Source organism: Anser cygnoides, chromosome 3 (assembly GCF_040182565.1).
Source record: "Anser cygnoides isolate HZ-2024a breed goose chromosome 3, Taihu_goose_T2T_genome, whole genome shotgun sequence".
Lineage (NCBI taxonomy): Eukaryota > Metazoa > Chordata > Aves > Anseriformes > Anatidae > Anser > Anser cygnoides.
In genome coordinates this window covers 91,511,994-91,534,260 of record NC_089875.1, presented here as the reverse complement: position 1 = coordinate 91,534,260, position 22,267 = coordinate 91,511,994, and the positions used below count along the sequence as shown (strand labels likewise).

Below are 22,267 nucleotides of genomic sequence, written 5' to 3'. Positions count from 1 at the left end.
AAACTGATGGTTTAACTTTCTCTAGGAGAGATCAAGTTCACATACACAGAAAACCCTCAGTGAACTTGAACCAGCATGTAGCAAGTGGGGTCCTTTTTGGACCTTAATGGCTTTTCCTGGAAGTTGCACTGCAGCCGTAAGTAGCAGAGGAATGTAATGTAGTTAAAGAACACTTAAGTTCTTCTTATCTAATTTAGCTATCTCATTATATAATATTTTCGTATAGCTCTGCACTAGTTGCTTAAAAGCAAACTTGCTCCAGGTTGCTCTGCTGGCTTATTTTAACAGTTGCTACATTTAGATAAGGCTTCGCATAGTTTTCCTTTTTAAACCAGGGTGATGTGATCATGGGAGTTTTTGCCCAAACAGTCAGTGGTTGATACGTGGGTATTGTGTGACAAAATGAATAAAAGAAGATCCATCTGAGATGGCAGGGCTTCAAGCTCTTCTGTTGTCTTACTTTATAAAGGCTCCGGTTAGAGTTGGGCCCTGTAGTGCTGACCTTTTATAAATACAAAGGGAAATATAATGCAGTTCGAGGGAGATGTGGACTGGAGAAATGGAGAATGAGTTGGATGGAAAACTGGCTGGGTGACTGGGCTCAAAGTGTTGTGCTCAAGTGGGGCAAAGTCCAGCTTGTAATTAATGACTAGTGGCATCCCTCACAGATCGATACGGCATCAGTTCTGTTTGGTGTTTTGATTAACAGCCTGGGTGATGAGACGTTGTGCCTTCTCAGCAAGGTTTTGAATGATTACACTTTGCAGGGAATGGTTAGATACAGTGGAAAACAGCTCTTTTGGAAGGACCTACACAAACTGGGGAAATGGGCTGACATTGTGTTAAAGGCAGAGTCATACAAATGAGGCCAAATAACCCCATACAGCAGTGCAGGATGGGGGCTAAGTGTCTGGAAGACAGCTTTGCAGAAAAGTACCCAGGGGCTGTGATAGACAGTGAATTGAACATGTGAGGTGAAAGGGAGACCTTACTAATTTGTATGGCTGGAGAAGACAGATCCAGATTCTTCTTGCAGTTTTCCAGTGATAGGATGATGGGCAAGAGGCTCAAACTGCCATACGAGACATGCAGATTGTGCATGAGGAATGCTTTTTCACCAACTGGACCAGGTTGCACGGAGAGGATGTGGAATCTTCATCCTTGAAAACACTGAAAGTCTGACGGGACAGGTGCCAGAACAGCAGGGTCTGATGGGACCTGCTTTGTGCAGGTGTTTGGGCTGGATAACTTCCAGGCTTTGCTTTCAATTTAAATTATTCTGTGATTCAAGTGGTTCTTTTCAGCCTTTGTTCAAAAAAAAATACAAATAAATAAATAAGAAAATGCAATGTCTCCCAGCTAAGTTTTTTTAATACTCCTATGATTTTGTGTATTGAGGGATCTAGCTTTGTTTTGAAGATTATTTCTCAAACTTTGTGACTTCACCTAAGACATACCGGTGATATTCACTGCCTTCACACTTTTTATATTTAAAAATGAATACATAACCTTCTGGAATAATCCACAAGCCATTGCCCAGCACAGTGTGAATTACTCTGTTTTGCTTACAGATGCCTGTGGAGAAAGTATGACGCTTTATTCATGTTTGCTTAGGTCAGTGTGCTGAGTTTTGTCACTGGATGGCAGTCATATTTATTGTGATTTAAGGTCCCCTCATTATCTGATACTTGAGAGTGACAGCCAGTCACAGTGTGACACATTAACATGTCTGGTGCCCCTTTGCTGCCAAAGTTGTCCTAACTCAAGTTTTGCCCTGAACTGAAGATGTGGCAGCCTTAGGAAGGAGTGTGGATTATGGGCTCTCTTCTGTTGTTACCACCAAACTGATGTAATTTATCCTGTTTGTATCAGAGTAGCTGCTTGCATCCAGCTTTTATTTCAATCGTGAATTCTTTGGGGACGAAGGTCTATAAGATAACATCTTTCCTACCTTGTCCTGTAGTAGAAACTGGCAAATTCCCGTTATGACTTCCATTAATTTTCCTTTGGTCTTGGCATATGTTATGTTCTTCCACTTTCAAGGCTATCATTTTGACCTTGTCAGTCTCCTGACTCCTCTTTTCTCAGAGCAGCAAGTGCACTTTGGGAAAGCGAGGTCTCCATCCTTCCTGTGTTATGCTGCCTGACTCCTGTCAGCAGCTTGATCCTGGTGTCAGGCTCTGTTTCTCAGGTAGTTTTGAAACCACAACATTCATTTTTTCATACTGATTTTCCTCTTTGAAAAATCTACAAAGGAGATGCTCAATACATTTATATTGTTGAAAAAAAAAAAAGTCTCATACACTTGAGAATGATTAGGCATACAGGGTGGCTTTTTTGAGAGAAGTCATTTTCTTCTGTTTGGCCAGTGTCTTTGGGCAAGTGCTGTTTCCTGAAATCATTTTTGTAACACTTAGAATTACTGTTTGTGTCATTGTGCCATTCATATTTACGTTCACATGTTGTCTCTTTTCCTCTAAGTCCTTTAAAATAAGGACTCTCTATTTGCACAGCAGACAGCTAGTTAACTCATTAGGCATATTACAGAAAGGCCTATTCTGCCTATTTTTAATAATCATTAATAATTGCTTTTTCAGCTCTGGATTGTCAAACCTCATTTGCTAGAGGAGCTTACCTGATATTTTCTGATTCAGCACAGCAGACATTGCTATGAGATCTGCACTGAAAGCAGATTTAGTCTACGTTTTCTCTACCTGTTTGCATTCTTAAAATCCCAATGTTAAATTCTTATTTTGTCACTATTTTTTTGTCAGCGATAGCTGTGCACACATCTAGCCAGAAGTGGATTTAGGAGATTTTCAATAGCAATGTTTCTGCTTTGTCTTGTTTTTCCAAGTAGAAGTTTCCTTTGTGGGGTGTAATATCACAGGAATGTGAAAACACTTTTTGGATGCATATCACATCTGAAATTCAGTTATTGGGAAGATTTCAGTAGCACTAATTTGCTTGTGAACCTGAGCCTCATTTGAAGTCAAAGGAATTAAAGCTTCAGAGACTATTGGAAAATTAGGTATTCTTCTGTGCCATAGATTTGTTTTCTCCCTGTGCAGACACTTGCTGATGTATCTCAGCAGCATTGACATTTTATGCTTCCATGTGCCTGGTTGTGTAAAACAAAACACACTGAATCAGAGAGTAGGAATCTTAATGAATCTTACTATGATTACAGGGTAATTTAATGAGAAATCAGGCAACATATGAAAGTTGTTTTTTTTTTTTTTTCCTGGATCCAGTGAGTTGTCTACATTAATTTTATAATTTGTTAACAGTAAATTAAAATTTGAAGAGTGGGGCAACTCATCTTTCTTCTGGCTACATCAGGAGATGGACAGTTTTGGTTCCTAAATAAAGGATTTTTGTGGTTTGTGCCATTAGCATATGATCAGGTAGCAGACTCATGGGGTACATGGCACGTTCAGGCTGAGCTGTTTGGTTTTCCTTGGAATTCATAAACCTCAGTCAAACTTTTGCTTTCAAACTACATTCGTGTATGACACAGCTTTCTGGAGGTAAGTGTTCTGAATCCCCTTCTGTCATGTAGCATATCTCCTGAAGTATTGTGCTCTGATCTTTCCTTAATGTAATGCGATCTTTTCAAAGGGAGAAGAAAGCTGTCAAATTTGTCTAACAGTTGCAAGATAAGCGCTGTTCTTCAGCTTATGATTGTACAGCAATACGAGTAGCAGTAATACAGATTCAAGATTTGGAGGGCTGGGCTGTAAAAACAGGGGAATATTCTGTCTGGGGAAAAAAAAGGTGCAGATGCTTCTTTATTCATATTTTTAGAGGTGGATCAATTTCTGATTCTGGTTCAGTGGTGGATGCACATACACAGGTCCTTCTTGCTCTGAGGCAAGAATGTGTAAAACTGGGTAAAATGTCATATTGGGTAAAAAGTCGTATTTTATGTTGGTAATGCTTCAGAAGTTAAACATTAGGGTGATCAAAGATCCCACTAGCCCTTCTGATGAAGGATGCCTGAGAGGCCAATGACACGGTGTGGTCCCAATGAGGAATAACCGTTTGAAGTACCACATCATAGTCCTTTAGATTAATGCCTTTTAAAAATAAAAAGCCCTACGTTTGCTGAGTAGAAATTGGAAAAGTAAGCATACAATTGAGCACTACTTCCTTTGAGTTAGCTGAGAAATTAAAGCTTTTGAAGTATGCTCAACCTTAGTTATATAAATGGAACTGAAGACACGGGGAGGTTGTACCACTTGGTTTTAGATATCTGAGTGAAAATATCTGTGTTAGGACACTTCTAGACACACAGGGAAGCCTGTTGAGGGATTGTTTAGGGCCATTGTAAATTGGGTTTCTACTCTGAAGCCTCTGAATCCTGTCTCTTTCTTCCATTCCCATATGTTAATTCGCAGAAGACTGGCCTCCCACTTAAGAAACTAGATCAGATGCCTGAAGCTACTGGTTTTAGGTACATTATCTGACATCTAGATATAATGGTACAGGTGCTTACTTCTTCAGTCACTACTGCCAGATACATAACAGTTGGTAATTGTAGTTGTACTGACGAGATGTTTTACAAAACCTTTTTCTTTCCTCCAACCCTCTCCTAGCCAATATTTGTTCAAAAATACACCTAAGGTTTTGTCAAATGTTCATGGGTATTTATTACATATTTGAGACTTCTCAGATGTTGGGTTAAAATCTCAAGTCTTATGAATTTTGTTCAGGCTTTAGCTCTTAGACCTATGTCATCCTTCTGGAAGGAAACTAACATCATAACATTTGAAGTTCGTTATTTTGAATGAGTCAGACATACCCTCCAGACATTGAATTCGGCAAAATTCACTTTTTAAGAAATAAAGTCCTCAAATATGTGCTTATGCCATCTTAATGTCTTGCTGGAGCCTGACAGCACTGTGGTAGGTGTAGCTATTTTGTGTGACGGTCAGGTTAAATGTAATTATGACACGGCTTATATTATATATCCTCCTTCGAGGACTGTGCCTGGAGGTCTATGTGTAATTCCTTTTTCCTATGATCAAAGAAAGATGTGCCTTGTGTTTGTAAGACCAGATACCATTTCACATTGTGGTATAAAGATCAGGTATTAGCATGGCACAGGGCTGTCCTGCTGTGAAGACTGCCAGCAGAAACATGATCAGTGAGCTCAGTTTAGTGAGGGAGTAAATGACAATGGAGACAGTACTGAATATAAAATGATTTTCTCCAGATAAAACTTTTTTATTTTAACCTTTAGAACAATATAATTAGCTTCTGCGTGTTGTATGAAGGTAGAATGAGAGTAGGTGTTCACTGAGGTGTTGGTTGAAGACATCAGAATAATGGTTTCTTGAGTATGTGACTTCTTTCTAAATCTGACTTTTACTGAGATGAGTATTCTGCAGTGGCGTGTGCCAGCAGTAGCAGCTTTAACGTTGCATTAAATATATGCTTAGTCATTAAAATTGCTAATTTTGAGACTCTCTTTCACAAGTTCAGCAGCACCCTTTTGTAGCATGTAGATTCTGCATCGGCTTACAGTTCAGACCAATCTCTATGTGATGGTAATGAAAACTAGAGAAAAATCTGTCATTTCTAAGTCTTCTGACCTATTTTTGCGCACGTGGTTATAGCAGAAAGATGATTATGTTAGTCCTTTAAATTACTTTGACATCCATTGCTATCTGAAGGAGCAGAGAGAGGTGTTCATTGAGTATTCCACAGTCTTGGCTGCCTTGTGGTACGACAGGAGTTCCTGGCATTGGGTCTTGTTGTGCCCCTTCTGCTGCACGCACGTTTATTCATACATTTATGCAGATCTGTATCTGCAATCGCAGGCAGCAGTTTACTGGATGATGTGAGAAATACAGCTTCATGTGAATATGGAGCCAGGCCCTGTCACACCGCCAGGCTTGCTGCTTCTGCTTCCATCAGGTGCTTTACTCGAGACTCTCCTTGCTTCACATCTCTCCTTAAAATCTTCCTCTTTCACTCCTTAAACCTCCTGGTACCTTTGCCAATTACCTTATGCCGTACAAAGTAACTTCTCATACTTTCAGATTTTTAACCATTTTTCCTCCTCCTGCACTTGTTCCCCTTTCCCAGGTCTGATTTGTGTTGGCAGGTAAGAAGCTCAAGACGCTTCCACAGGGTTAGAGGCACTCCAGGCTTAGGCCACTAAGATGGCTTAAGTACGTATCCGAGCTCTTCAACACGTTCATGTTTATCCACATAAATTTGTTTTTCCAGAAAGTTTTAAAATTGCTTTTAAAAATGTTTCTTGTTTCTCAAAAAAGATGGGGAATATCATACACGCGGGGGTCAGGACCTCTGTTGCTACTCACCATGTATTTTCAAGGTGCTTTATTTTTATTTTTTAATTTTCTGACTGTTGGAGGTAATCAGTCTTGGTCATATGTTTCAGCTGTACCAGTTTCTTTGATGTGGATGGTTGTATAATTGCCTGAGCACTGGTGGTGGTGGAGGGGGAGAATGTGCACCAGCATGGCCCACTGTTAGCGCCTCGAGGTCAAATCTGCTGTGAAACAGCGTTCTCATCTACGGATCAGTAGGTAGCTTAAGGCAGTACAACGGCATGGGTCTGCCAAAAAGTGCGATATGCACGGTCATCTCCTGTTCTGTTTGCTTTTGCAATCGTGCAGTACTGTGGTCAATCAGATGGGCTTGCTTTTTGTGTAGACAGGGAGCGGGCATTAGGCTAAGGGTGTAGATGTTACTGATCAGGAGATGTGTTGGATAGTAGCTGTCTAAAAAGAGTGGTCCTGCTTCTGGCGCATCCTGTGTGCCTGCAGTGAGGCTTTTCTGCCTCATGGTGGGTCAGCTCAAAACGCTAGGCCAGCAGAAAAAATAAACACAGGATATGGTTCTGCTTTCGCCAGTTTGTCTCCCTGGCTCACCTTCCGCAAGCTCAGCGCTAGTCAATGCCAGCGCAGGAGCAGAAGGTAAGATGGAGGAATGGGATCCCTGCTTGTGTCACCAACCAGCCTCCGGGCTGATAAACTGTAACGCAGGACCTCATTCGGAGAGAGGTGTCTGTAGTTTAGCCTCTGTGTTGGGAAGACGTCTCAAACAGGAGAGTCTGCATCAGCACGATCTCTGGCTGAGTGAGAGCAGCCCAGAGGTGAGTATGTGTTGAAAGAAACCCTCTGCTTGAACTGCTGCCTTCCCCTTGGTTGGCATCCCTGCCCGCAGGGTACAGGACGGTGACAGACATCAGGTGTGTCAGTTCTCATTTCCCTGAGCTGTCATTTAGGGATACTCGGGTGGCGGTGCCAGTTTGCAGGTTCTGCTTTCCTTGCTCGTGGCTGTTTCTTGCCCTCCCCGTTGTGCTGTCAGAGCTGCCCGGAGGTGCGCTGCAGGATCAGTCCAGTGGGCAGCGTTGTCTGCAGGTAGTGTGCTGGTGTAACTGGGAACGGGCTGATACATTGCAGTACAGGGGCAACAGTGAGTGTCTGGGAGGGCAGAGCAGAGGGAAAGGGGAAAACAGAGCTCTTTAATCCTTTTTTCCCCTCCAAATCCTTATATTTTAAAAGTCTAGGCTCATTTTCAAGCCTATTTAAACTGGTATCTGAAGGTTAACTGTGGTGAGTTTGGATTTTTAACTTTGTTCTTGTAAAGGTACAGGAGAGACTGAAAATGTTTTAGCTGTAGGAGGTGGCTCCAACTTGGCAAAAATAAAAAATACAAAAAGTCTATCCAAGAAAAGCAAGTTGTTTCCTTTACATGGATGGGTAAGAAGTGGTGTGTTTAGGAAACTATTGAGTTCATGTGTTGAATGCTTACCTTACTTGTTTGACAATCATGAACATTTTGGATCATCTGAATAAGAATTTAGAAAAGCAGATCTTGAAATCTGCTGCAGACCTTTGATAGCATGGGTCTAACATAGTCCATTCTGGTAACATTCCCTGAGATGACATCTTGAGAACTGTGTTAATAATCAATGCATAGATACAGTACACTGAGTAGATCTGCTTTCAGTTTTTTAGAGTTGAAACCCTTGAGGAAAAAATACTTTACAGGAATTGGCAGTGCAGTTTAACATTGCTTCTGAGTGTGGGGGCACACCAGCAGCTCAGCCTGACAAAAGCCTGGGCTGTCACTGAATGGGGCAGTCCCACTTCTCTCATTCTCCCCTGGCCACATGTTCCTGCCTGCTCTGATAGCCCCTATTGTATTCTTTCTCCCCTTTCCAAATGGACATGTGTTGATTTGATTTACCATGCAGTTGCTAGAACATGAGAACTTGTCTGAGGAGGGGCAAAAACACGTAAAAAGGGGTTTTGAGTGCAGAATTGCTCCTGTCTTAGGCTGGCTTAAATCAATCATGAAACTGCACCTTGCTTGAAGGTAAAAGATGGACACTTCAGATGCTGAAAGGCTATTTTTCTTCCCTAATGTCCAAGTAATATCTAAGAGTAGTTATATTTGAAACTATAGTGATAGAAACTTTAAAAAAATTGAGCCTGGGGAGCTGATGTGACTTCCTTGAATGATGTAGCTTTCTACAGGGGAAGACGAAGATGTTAGTAAGGGTTAAAAGAGTAACACCTTTATTTAATGTATTATACATATGACATGATGGACAGATAATGTGCATTTTTTGGGCACATTTTTGTGAGAATTTTCTTTGTACCTGAATTTCTGTTTCTGGTTAAATGTATGATATATTTGCTATTAAAACAGAGATTGCATTTCATGAAAGTAAGTCACAAAGTGAATTGTAAAGCTTGTGTATTTGATTAGTGGCGGATGAGAGGAACAGAATTGCACAGCTGCAAAGCTTGAAAAAAAGATTTGAAAGACCATTGGCAGTAAGTACCAGAAAATGAGTTGTCAGACTTGTCTTCTGGTCTCCCATCTGTTGTGTTTGCTAAACCTTGATTTCAAAATTAACATGTTATGATGTGTCTGAATAAGAACCACTGCCTGTTTGCAAGAGGTGGAGCTTTGGAAAAAACTGTGGCCCTACTTGCCAGGAAAACTCTGCATCCCATACCTTTGTCCCCAGAAAGCTTTCGAGCCAGACAGTAGGTACACACTTGCAATACATCAAAAAATCAAATAAAAAAATTCAAAGCTAAATAAATACAGTTAGGAAGTTCTCTTATTAGGGAATGTAGGAAATCATTAGCACTGAAGAAGAGCTTCATGGAGCTGTTATAATTTAAAGAGGCAAGATAGCGTGGTTTCTTTTTTTGTTCCCTTCAGTAATAACAGGAAATAAAAGGGGAACTAAAATTATAAACACAGACTGATACAAGTTAAGAGTTACTTGATTAAATGAGAGCTATTACTATGCGTTTATGTGGCTCTTTAAAAAAAAAAAAATCAAGATTTGTTTGAGAGTATTCCCCTTTCCAGTTTTTAAATAAACATTGACAGCCACTGCAGGAATTCTGCCCAAGCGTGCTGCTGGAAAGAACATGGAGAAAAGCTTTGTGTAGTAATAAGGCAAAATCCCTACTGCATTTATTTTCCAGTCTCTCCTGTCTGATGTATATGATCTTGTTTCATAACAAGCTGCTGTGACTTATTTGAGGTATTCCAAATACATGCTTCCAAATAAAGGCTTCCAAATAAATGTCATCAGACTTTTGGCTTAATAATTGTTTTGCTCAAATATATCTTCAATTGTGAGAAGCAGTGTGCTCCGTAGACGTGCAGTGTATTTTAAAAAGTAAGTCACTTTTGAGCAAACTTACTTTCAAGTAAATGTGAACCTTTTATCAGTCCTGTAAGTTTTCCCCTTTCCTTTATTTCTTAATAAAAATTGTCTTATCCATCTGAAAAATACCTGGATTTTTCATAGATGGGATTGATAAAAGAGTTTAAACAAAGTCTTCTGGGCGTGATAATTTCCTGTTGTTCAAGGATCTGAAATGGAATTTGTTAAATGGCATAAAACCCACAATTACAGCAGATGTAATCTCATGGTGCTATATTATTGGAAGCACTTACACAAGGTGAGTGTAGGATAAGAAGTTTTGTGTGTGTTCTATACCTGTATCAAATGATACCCTATCTAGATAAGCTCTGTAACTAGTTCTAACTTTTACAGTATACCAAACAATTCCGAACATTTAAAACATTTAACATTTAAAATAGAGTTTAAATTTAACATTTAAAATAGAGTTTTTGTGCTCCAAGGTCATTTAAAATGCTTCAAACATCACAAGCAGGCGCAGATATCCTTGAAAAATGTGTGGATGCTGGCATTTACCAGTACAGACTTGTGACTGGTCGTGTGAAATGCCAAACACCTTCATTGCTTGTAAGATGGATTTTTATGAATCCTTGAAAGAATTAGTAGTGTAGGATCTCTGTAGTAGCCAAGGGCTCGGCTTGTAGGACAGAGAGATGTTGAACAGAAGTAAAAAAATGTTCTTTCTGTCACTGTTGGATTCTTTTAATACGTGGCTGCCTCGACCCCTCAGTGCAGTGGGAGTTTCTGTTCTGCATTTGCCTGTGCACCAAGTGAAGCTTGCTTGCCTGAGCTACTGCTCTGCCACAACTGTCTCTTTGATGTCACCTTGGACAACAGAGAAGGAGAGAAGTCTCAGTGGTGGTCTGCACCTGAGCACGTGGATTTCAGCAGGGCCGCGCGTTCAGTAGATCCCAGGAGCTCTCCTGAGGTTTTACATCTGCAGGGTCACAGCTGTCACCTCCTTTTGAGGACTGATAGATGTAGGAGCTGCCCTGCAGGTGACCCGCTGTGCATGTGAGTACTGCAGTCCAAGATGTTCAGTGTTTGCTCTTGTTAGTGTGACTGAATGCATTTATGTGTGCATTGAGCACAAGGGGACTCAGGGACAAGGGAAGGTCAGAATCTGCTGTGTGCATTTCTGCCTGTCCTCTGCTTGGCGAGAGGAACTGCATAAAAGTTTTACCTCAATGATGAACTGTATTATAAAGCTTTTTCAGGATGTACGCTTCCTTTGGAATGTGCTTTAGCTGGCAAAGTAAGTGTTTTTCAAGTAAATGCTCATGCGGCTATCTCTAAAAGCACATACACTTTTTTATGCATAAGATTTTTGTTTTAATAATGGTTGTTCTTTTTGACTGCATTTGCACGCATTACTGCCTGTGGTTCCATGTGGGAGCATTAAAAAGTCAAATAACCATTCCTTCTTATATTTCCTTTTGTGTTAGCAGCAAGATAAATTCCAGTTACTGTTGAACCCACTTCTTGCCTAGATTATAAATGATGTTTTTCAACACATATAATGGAAAAATATTACCCACCTAAATGATGATCCCAGTGAAAAAAAGGAAACCTGACAACGTTGCTGTGTCAGAAGGTAATTCTGGCTCATGTCAGATCCTGAATCTTGGAGATTTTAATGCAGCTCATTTGAAAAAGATTTAATCCTTCATACAGTATGGTCAATAAATGTCTCCTCTGTCCACGGGAGAGCAGTAAGTCTAACTGCCTCTTTCAGAAGACTTTTTTCTACCAGGTCTGTAGTAAGGACACTAAGCTGCAGGCTTAATAACATGGTTATGGATTTGCATATGGTTATATTCAGGACCAAATGAGACAGTGGACCTCAGCACGTGCACACATTTAGCGCACTACATAGACTTGGGTTGACAGACATCCCTTGGATAAGTCCTCCATCAGTGACTTCAACCGTGATTGTTTATGCTGTCTCAGTAAGCACCTCAAATATTTAGGCTAAGTCACAGATCATCTGTCACACGTTATCTGTGATTATGAATTACATGCAAAGGTACCTTTCTTGGGGGTGGATGTGAAACTGTTTCAAGGCAAAGCTTTTAAGCAGTGAAACAGAGATCTGGTGTTCATTCTTGACCTGCTGCTGTCTGTGAGCAAGGTAAGTAATGCTGGAAGCGTTTAGAGAAGGAGAGGTTGGCATATTTTCAGAGGCGGTGTTGTATATTGTGTCTTTTTTTCCTGTGCTCCAGCCCCAACCATCTTGATGGCTTTCTGCTGAACTTGCTCAAGCTGGGGGTCCCAAAGCTGGATACAGGATTCCGGATGTGGTCTAATGAGTGCTGAGTAAAGAGGGATAATCATTTTTGTCAACACCTGGCTGTGCTTCTGTTGATACAGCCCAGGATGAGATGCTGGTGACCTTGTCCACCTTGCTGGTGGCTTGTGTTCAACTTGATATCTACCAAGACCCCCAAGGTCTTCTCAGCACAGCTTCTCAAGGCAGGCAGCCCCTAGCCTGGGCCATTGCAGGGTGAGGTCTGCTGCTGAGACTGAATACACATTGTTGTTATAATGCTTTTTAAAGAGAATTAAAGCTTGCTCACTGTGCATAAAATATTCCTTCTTGACAGTGTTTGGCAGAGTTACCTCTGTTCTGTGTTGGAATAACAATTTAAAGTAGCATTAGGGAGCCTTCATTCACATAGTAATGTTTCTGGATAATCATGTTTCTGTTTCAGAAGCAGTGCTGGCTTACTTAGCTTTAACAAGGCGCGTACCTGGATGGTCTGCCACTGTAGAGCCATGCTAACAGTAGTCAGGGTTTCCTTTGCTGAGAGGCGGATGGCCTGATGGTGTTTGGGAAGCGAGCAGAATGCATTTCCATAGCCGCTGAGTTACACTATCTATGGGAAGAACAAATAGGGGCCCACAAGGGAGTAAATGCTGTCTCCGGTGAATGAATCCTCATTCTCCAGGTAAAGCAGTGATATCACGAATAAGTACCGTGTTTCAGCAGTGGAATCTAGGGGAAATGAGATAATGCAGGAAGAAAATAACCCTTTGTAATTTTGAATGCAGTGATGTCCATAAAGGGTTTCAGAATTGCTTGCTCTTTCTCCGACAAGGTGAAGCTTTTAAAAAGCCTTGGATGAGAAGTCCTCTTAGAGGAATGAAGATCCTCCATAAGACAGCAAATATCTACTTTATTCCTTCAGACTAAGAATTTCTGCCAAGTGTCCATGGTCTAAAAGGCCTTGGTACGGGCAATTTATTTTACTATTTGATTCTTTTGATGACATCCATCTGAGTTCTTCTGGGTGTTCTTACTCACTAAGATCAAAGTACCTCAAAGATGTGTTGCATATTTGATCACTCATCAGGAGAGCTGTTTTTGCAGCACTTTGTAAATAGCTTTGTAAGGCTCAGGAAGGCTGCTCTGAGTCTCACTTTGCTCAGTCTCCCTTTGGAGACTTTCTTTCAAATCATTCTTATCAGCAAGCATCATGCAGCTGTAATCTGTTTGTTTGCTTTGTCTTGACAAAACAGAGCTAAAGACTTGCTCAAAGTCATTTTGTTGTGTGGTGTCAGACCTTCATCCAACTCTCACTTTGCTTTTCTTCCCAGATCGAATTCAGGCACTGCCCATGCTGCAGTGACTCACATTCAGATTCTGCTTCATGAGTTGCTGGTGTAGCCTGGACTTTTAAAATGCCCAAATCACCTTATATCATCAAAGATGATCAAAATACATCTTGCTGAATTATCAGGTGGTGGGTCTTATAAACATCAATGCGTAATCTATTAAAGGAATCCAGCAACTATTGCATATCACATTGTTGCTTCTGGTCAGGATTTTTAGTGTGTTTTCCATCAAACTGTAAAAATGGCAGTTCTTGGTATGACTACTCTTCGGTTTATTCTCTGTTTAGTTAAATACTTGGTTCATCTCATGGAAGAAAAGGTAGTCAAGGGTCGTAACATACGGATGCTGATGTTCTCATATATATAATCATAGAACGGCCTGTGTTGGAAGGGACCTCAAAGATCATCTAGTTCAGATCATCTAGTAATATATGATATTTTCTCCATTTAACACAGTTAAGAGAGGGACGAAGGGAAAGGTTATAACATGTTTTTTGTTTGTTTGTTTCCAAATATAGTAAAAGAATCAAGAATTCTTGTTCAAAAACACCCATCCAGAAAAAATGGAGGCTGGACAAATTCAGTTTTCTCAGCTTCTACTAAGAGCATGTGTGCCAGCCCTGACCATCCTTCATAACAGCATCTGTAGCATCATTATTGTCTGGGATTTTCCACTATCCAGAATACCTTCGTTCTTCCATTACATAAGATAATGGAGAGTTGATTGTATTCGGATCTTACTCGCAGAGTATTTTAAGGATATCTGGGATAATTGAATGTGACAAGTCCTTTGGTAGTGAATTGTTATCTGGACTCCCAAGCAGATGCAATTGAATAGATCAGGTTTATGGGTCACTTGTAGACTCCATCAGAACCAGACAATGCTTCAGTTCCATATTCAAATGGGAAATAGTTGGAAGTGGTTGGTTTGTGTTGGTGTTGTATTGTTTGTTTTGTTTGTTTGTTTTTAATAGAAAAGGAAGGATTGTGACACACATTGATGAGTCGAACCAAACAGAGATGGAAAGATGAGGAGAGCAGGGCTGGGGGAGGAGAGAGTAACCAGGCTTGATGCATTTTTTGAACTTTCTTTTAGAATCTTGCTGTCACATGAGGAATGTCTTATTAGCTTTAGAAAACGCTTCCTTATTTTATGCATTACAAATGCAGTTCCATTGTAAATTAAATACCCTGTTTCAGTATCACAGTATTTCATTTGCAGACAGATCCTTAATCTATATGGTATTTAAAGATGAGTGGCAGTGATTAATTTGGGTAAATACTGTGTAGGAGGTTGGGTTTTTCATTTAAATATCTTGATGCAGTTACATAATTGTTTCAAAGACCTGGGCACAAGATTGGAAATTAAAATTTAAAAATTTGCCCTAAGATGAACTCTTACGGGATTTAAATTTTCAGATTAACAGGTGAATGTTTTATATTATAAACTGCTTAGAGTTTAAATCTGTGCTGAATATCAAAGCCACCTGTCTCAAACAAGCAGACAATACACCTCCATCTCCACATTAACCTCACATCAAAATCCATCGGGTTTACTGGGTAAAGGGTAGAATACTCTGCTTTTCATGAATTGAAAGTAATAATAGGAAAAGTAAGGGTGTCACAATGGCCTTTGGTTTCACAAATTACATTCTAAGCATGAACAATTCTATTGATTGTTGTTCTCTTTGAGGCCTGGTTTGTAAACAGTCAATTAATGGCATCACCAGGACAAATGGGCCTTACTGGTTTAAGCAATAGGGATATTGCCTTGGGTGATACCTTGTTGCAGTCCTAATTCATTCATCTCTCCACATCTGATAAAATTTTTAAGCTATAGTTAAAGTTTTTCTCTGTAGAGCTGCAACCTGTCTCTAAAGATGAACTGAGAATGGTGCAGGTTTGGGCTGTTTTAAAGGCTGATAAAGGGGCTCAGCTTGGCAGAAGGTTAGCGTGACATGAAATAAAATACGTGGCATGTTTCTGAACTACCGAGACATAACATTTAACCACACCACTTATTTTACATTCTTTCCATAATACCTGAAACAACAAGCACTGTGGTCTGCTAGCACATTCTAGTCATTTGGGTTGTGAGAAGATGTGGCTCGTGGGGTGTCAGGCTCTTGAGAAATGCTTACTGGGGATCCAGGAATGGCACTGCGAAACTGGAGCTGGTGAAAAGTATCTCCTTGCTGAGGTTATGTGCATTGTGAGGACGTGTGTCCTCATTGTAGTGAAACGGGGTAACTGACTGGATGATGGAAGCCGCATCTGACAGACAGGAAAGGAGACATCAGTGGATTGCATCCTGCTGGGTTATTGACGAAAGGGCTCTCCTAATCGCATTGATGCCCTTACACTCTTAATAATATTATACTTTTTTATCCAGTGCAAAATTAATTCAGAGTTTACTGTTTGTGAATCACTTAGGAAATGTATTTGCAATCTTCTTTGACTTCAGGTTTCTAATGCAAAATATATCATTACTAGTTTGCAGTAGTTGCTTTATTCAGTTTTTAAATGCTAGGGATGATTTTGCTCTCCACTCTTATCTCTAGCCACATCACTGGTTTATTAAGTATCTTCTGTTATAAGGCACTCTTTGATGCATAGTTTTGACCAGACTATAGTTGACTTATTAATTTTGTGGAAGGATTAAATTAAGAATTATTTTTATTGATTGATTGTCAGACTAGTAAATAGATGTATCATTTACTAATGAACTACTGGATCATCAGGTGTAGCTGAGGTGCTAGCAACCAAAACTGGAACAGGAAGTAATCTGGGATAGTTTGGATAGTCCAGACCATGAAAATGAGAGATGAGATTGAGTGGAATACAGAAGGGGAATTGCATACAAAGGCATTTGAGGCCGTGCTTCTGCCCACTCTCTGCTTGAGGATGTTCTTGCTCCCTCGCTTCGGTGGTGTCACTGTTCATGCAGGTCGGATCAGCTTACGGAGCTGGCTGCACCTCACCCCTTAAAGTAAAAACAAATTATCTGAAATGGGATGAGATGGAGGAAACACACCATTTAAGTGTGTATTTATGGGTGCTTGTGTCTTGTGAGGAGTCCCATAAAATCAGTATAAGAGACAATTAGGGATTTCATAGATAAAAACAAGGTTGGAAACAATATGGAACTGAACAGATTTAAAAACTCGATAAAGGTAGGGGCAGAGACTCAGAAAACAAAGACTGAAGGTTTTGTGTTCTTGGGTGTGTTTTTTGTTTTTTTTTTTGTTTGTTTGTTTAATTTATTTTAGTCTGTATGCCTGCAGCTGCTGCCCTTGCTATCACAAAGGCAATAGCACTATGTCTTCATAGTCAAGTGCTGCCATATTTTGCTTAGTGTGACCCTCCGTTTGCACTGTGTGGTGGTGGTGACAGGCAGTGTTGAGAGCGTCTGGCAAGCAGGGTATTTTGTGGGGTTCCTGGTGGTGTGTGTGCTGCGGTTTCAGGAATAGCTTCTTCAGCAGCAGAGCTGGAGCAGCCCTATAGATGTGCTGCGTGGTAAATCATTACAAGATGGGCGTGTGTAGCTGACGATCTTGATTTTTCATTCATATCAGTTCTCCAATATAGTTTACCCTCTATCTACATAAATACTTGCATTTACACTGTGAAGTGTGGAAAGTCTAGCTCTGTGTTCAGACTTCCTTCTTATATTCTTATCCGTCTGGTTGATGACACACAAGAACACAGTTTTAAGCTTTTTAGTCTTCCGTGCTCTGTTTCCCCTTCTCACTCTGTGTTCCTGCCTTTGCCATTGTATGTAAGTGCATAAGGTAAATGAGATAGATGTACTGTACAGCATGTGTTGCAAATCACTGTCTTTTGCTTTAGGTTTTACCAGATTCGTGCGTCTATGAAAATTCCTCCAAGAATTCCACACAAGTTAGAAGCTAGTTTGTTACACGCAACTGGTAAGTGCAAAGCCTTTTAGTAAGCGAGGCCATTATCTAGACTTCTTAATTAAGGGAGCATCCTTTTTGTCTTGTATTATTATAACTAATATAAAGGTGATTTAATGTTGTCATTGACACAGTTGAAATGTAAATTATTTCATGGCGACCTGCTGAAAAATTACTTGGTTTGTAGCAATGAGACTCAAAAGTTGATTGCAGAATTTGTGTTACTGTATTTCCTCTGTTAATTCTCTTTGCTGGTAGTGAAACATGGTGATTCCTTTATGTTAATATCTTCTGTTTTTTCCACTGATATGCTCGGTCTTCTTATGTTTTGGACTAAGGTTACTAACGACAGTTCTCATTTAACTAGATATCCTCAAAGTGGTGGAGTACTTCAGATACAAACAATTATATAGATTGCTGCATACTGCCTCCCCTTTCTTCCCCTCCAAGAAGTCTCTGAAAGGATCCAGTCTTGCTGTTTTCAAACTCGCTCTCTTGCTGTTCAGCAGCAAAATCGGTTTAAGTTCCTGCATAGAATTAGCTACACCCTCTTCCCTTTTTTACCCTCCTTCCCCCCACCTTTTCTCCGCGCTTCCCCCCCATTTTTTCCCTGTACTTGACCTAGAAAGCAGAACTGCCTTTTGGTTTCTTTGTTGAGGCAAGTTGAACTGGAGAGACCTGTTAGCGCTCTTCTAGTTCTGTGAAGCCCACACCTCACTGTGCTGTAGAAATATGAAAAATGGAAATGAAGTTTTCAAGTGACAGATGAAATTCCTGAATTGCCAGGTAAAAGAGCCTGCTACAGTCTGAGAATATAAAACTGGGATGCTGAAGCCTGAATTTTGGAGACTATTTTGAAAGTAACTTTTGAAAGAAGAACCACAATTTAGACACTGAATTTTAGTCAAGCTTCTTGCATATTTATGTTTGCTTTGATTTATGTGAAGTAAATAAATAATTCTTACAAACCATGGCTATTCCATTTCAATGTCAAAGTGTGGCGTTGTTGAGGGAATTTAGCTATGCTAAACTGATCCTTTCACTCTAATAAGACGTATTTTTTAATAGCATCGCTTAATGATGTTTATTATTGCTAAAAGAATGTTTTTTTTCCATTTCATGGTATATTTTAGAACAGTCTCCAGTTAATTTCAGAAAGCTGCAATCTTGTTAATAAATTCTCTGACATGTTAGCTCTTTGGTCGCTCATTACTAGGCATAAGCATTAAAGACTGCAATTTGACAGGAGTTAAGATGAGCAGTGCTGTCCAAACAAATCGGCCTGTGGTTCCCCCAGCTGCTACTCTTTACCTTCGTATTGCTCCATGCACTGTATTGACACAAGTGTCTGATTTGGCCTGATTTTGTTTCAGCTGCTTGCTGAAAATAGCAGAACGGGGAGCGGTAAGTTTAGGTCTGTAGGTTTAACTGCAGGTCTTTTCTTCATAAGAGCGGTGGGTTGTGTTGGCCAGGTATTTCTTCCTGTACTTTTCTACCTGTCTGTTGTTCTGTTTTCCTAATGCTTACCTCTCTTCTAAATCCCATTCCCTTTGACAGTCACGGTTTTCCCACTCTAGTGCAAGTATCTTGCCTAGCTATTTCTAGCTTTCCCTAGCCTGTCACAAGTCACGAACAGTTTCCTTACCCTAGCTGTGCTTTTCCCTCACCTGCAGAGTCTCTGATCTAATTCTTCCTTTTATTTCCCCAGGTTAATTGTACGTGCTCATTTGTTCCCTTCTTCCTGTTCATCCTTCAATCCTGTTTCTCCTTCCTTTACTGCTTCTTCCATCCCTTGCCCAGTCCTTCCCACCTTTTCATGAGGTCCCGTGCTTATTTAAATCCGTGTTTCATCCATTTCTATTTCCCATGTCCTTTAGTAGTTCCCTTGAGTTACTGCAGACCCAGGACATGACAGTGTGTGTCATTACAGTGGTGATACAGCAAGCCGTTTGCCTTAGGCCCGGACTTGAGAATGTCTCCTGGCATTCTTGTGACTTGAAGGGAGATGGAGGAATCCTCTAGGAAGATAAAAGAAAAACTTAGGTACTTGTAGTCTGTATGAGGTTATTTCTTATTTGAGGTTCTTCTGTACTCCTTCTTCTGAAGGCAGTTTAGAAACGGGATGACCATGTTCACAGGTTCACAGCACAAGAATGAATTCAGTCCCCACTGTTTAATGTGAGACCTCGATTCCCAGGTAGATGTGGCTCAGCCTGTTCCTGGTGCTAGCTTTGCCTCTTCTCCTTTTCTCTCACTTCCGAGGATGCAGTTTCATGTTACTCTCAAGTCAGCAGAACCGAGAGCTATAACTCACAGAGCTGGACGGCACATAGGAAGCTGACCTTGGCCATGTGTCTCCATTACTTCTTTTCTATCAGAATGCAGTGGCAGAATCCCTTCTGCTGATGGTGTGTGGTTCTGTCAGATTGCACATAACGTGAAACCATGCCCTCTCTGCCCTTCACCTGCAGCATGTGACAAGGACTGATGCAAGGTGAACATGCCATTATTTAGGGGAATTGCCATTTAATGATTCATCCTTTGTAGTTACTTTGTTCAAGAGACCTAAATCAATGATGCATATGAAAGCACTTCAGCAAAAAAAAAATGTTTTTTTTTTTTTTACTGGTTTCTAGTTTCTGTTGGAAGGTTGAACAATAATGAAGGTTATAGACTGGGAGTGTTTGCAATACAGACTCGGGCAGTGATTTTCTGTCAGTGGTCAGTAGACTCCAAATCTATGAAGTGCCAACTTTGCAGATGTCTTTTTCTTTTGTGGACTCATTTGAAGTGATTGATTAAAAAGAATCAAAATGTTTTAAAAAATGTTTCACGCTCCCACTTACACAACTTGTCAGACTCTGTGTTCTGAAAGAGGTTAATGTTGTTGAGGCTACTTGTTGAGGAGTGATAAGAAACTGTCGATGTTTCTGTTGACTTAGTTCTTCCAAATTCCGCCCTCTTTTATGTGTTGTTTCACAGGGTAGTGGCCATCATCATATTTCCTGTGTGATAACCCTTGGATAGTAATTATGGCTAAATAACTTCCTCAGTAATTTTTAAAAACTATTCCTTTCCTCATTTCTTCCAAAAGTCTTTTGACCTTTCTTGGCAATGGATTCCCTAACCATATATCACACTCTTGTGAACTCTTCGTGATGAACAGCTTCTGAACTGAAAGCAGAAGTATCATCCTGAGCAGCAAACATAAGGTTCAGGTGATACACTTGGAACTAGTCTGGCCAGAACAGTATGCAAAGATCTGGAAGGAAAGGAGGAACCACCACTGTTCTTGATTTAATTCAGTGGAGTGATATATATCATTTAACATCTTTGCGTCATTGGTAGTTAATTCTGAATTCTTAGTGTGGTTAAACCTTGTAAAACAACACAAATGGTGAATGAAACAAGACAGACTTCAGGGTTTTTATTAAAATTTCTGATGCCTAGAGCGTTTCACTCCAATTTGGAACAAATTAGATTCTTCAATCTAGAAATTGTATTGAAAGTAAATTACATTGAAAAATATTGATAAAGCATTACTTAGAAACAAAGCGCTTCCCTTCAAACTCCAGTAGTTGCTGACTGAAATGGAAAACCGCAGATATTGTTGATGTTATAGTTTTAATTGTGGTCATGGAACTGATAGGAATGGTAAATTCACTTATTAGCTGCTCTGGAGTTGCCAGATGCTAGGCGAATAATATTAATACTTGTTTCTCTTTTCAGGTGCAGATCTTGCCTTTCCTGCTTCAATCCATGACAATATAGTTTGCAGTAAAACATTTCAGATTCTTTACAAAAATGAGGAAGTGTCTGTGAACGATGTGATGATTTTCAAAATAAAAATGCTGTTAGATGAGAGGAAGGTAATCTGTCAACCAATTTAACTATATTCAGATACTTAAATCTTTGTTATGTACAGTTTGGATTAGTATAAATAAGGGACATGAAAAGATTTCACAATTCCACAATTTCTTTTTAGATTGAAGAGTCTCTTAATGAAATGAATTTTCTGCTAACATTAGATCTACACTTCACGGATACAGACTATTCGTAAGTTTAAATATAGAAGATTTTATTAAAGTAACAGCATATGTTAACTTTTTTAACTAATTAAATCTGTGGTATATATAGATGTACAGTGTTCATATTAGATATATATGAGAGTAAGAAAGAAATCCAACACCGAAGTCTGTTAAGATTTCGTAACTGGTTTGACTCGCTATGATTTTTCTTTTTTTTTTTTTTCTCCTCTGGGGTAGATATTATTACATTCCAAAGTATAGACCAATGCTATATTGTTATCTGCATAAGTTATTAATAACTCGCTTGCACGTTGCACCTTGAATGTGGTCACTGTAATTGTATGTGTTTGTTTTTTTTTCTTCTTAGACCAGATGACCTGAGCACACTACAGCCAATTAGTAGCCGAACTTTAAAGTTGCACTTTAACTTACACAGGGGCCTTCACCATTATGTCAATGTTATGTTTGATTACTTCCACCTTTCCGTCATATCGGTTATAGTCCATGCTTCTTTGGTTGCTCTGCATCAGCCCCTGATAAGGTAATCTCTTGTTAATAAAATACAAATAAAGTAGTGGGTGTCCAAATGGAAACGTTATGAGAACTGAATACTTAGGAAGAAGTTAAGCTCAATGTAGTTTTCTTTATGATTTTGTAATCCAGGGTTCAGAGGGAGGAGAAGCTTCTTGTTTTCTAAGTTACCTTGGAGAAAATTTTGAGTTTGTTTTCATTAAAAATAAGAGTATGTAATGTAGTAGAGAGATAATACCCACAACCAGAGAAGAGGGAAGGAATTTATAAACTTAGGTATTTATACATGTATATTTATATGTGTACATATTTATTCATGTTTTTAATCAGTAAGATCTGCTGCTGACTGTAGTTAGTGACTGAAGTAGGTGCTGTTAATAGAATATCCTGAGTTGGAAGCCACCCACAAGGACCCTTGGAGTCCAATACAAGTTGAGCATCTTCTGATGGCTGTCTTCTCA

The 22,267-nt window shown here is 39.8% G+C and overlaps 1 protein-coding gene across 8 annotated transcripts in view; it reads left to right on the top strand.

The window, feature by feature from the left end:
* FAM135A (family with sequence similarity 135 member A) overlaps nt 1-22,267 on the top strand; it is an 84,486-nt gene that overhangs the window by 19,798 nt on the left and 42,421 nt on the right. For all 8 annotated transcript variants that reach the window (XR_010830516.1, XM_048077388.2, XM_048077385.2 and 5 more), the window contains 4 exons: nt 17,180-17,259; nt 20,977-21,116; nt 21,233-21,303; nt 21,643-21,816. Coding sequence is in view for 7 of the 8 variants with exons in the window: in XM_048077388.2 (XP_047933345.2) it covers nt 17,180-17,259; nt 20,977-21,116; nt 21,233-21,303; nt 21,643-21,816 (465 nt within the window). In the remaining variant the exon portion in view is untranslated. The remainder of the gene's footprint in view (nt 1-17,179; nt 17,260-20,976; nt 21,117-21,232; nt 21,304-21,642; nt 21,817-22,267) is intronic.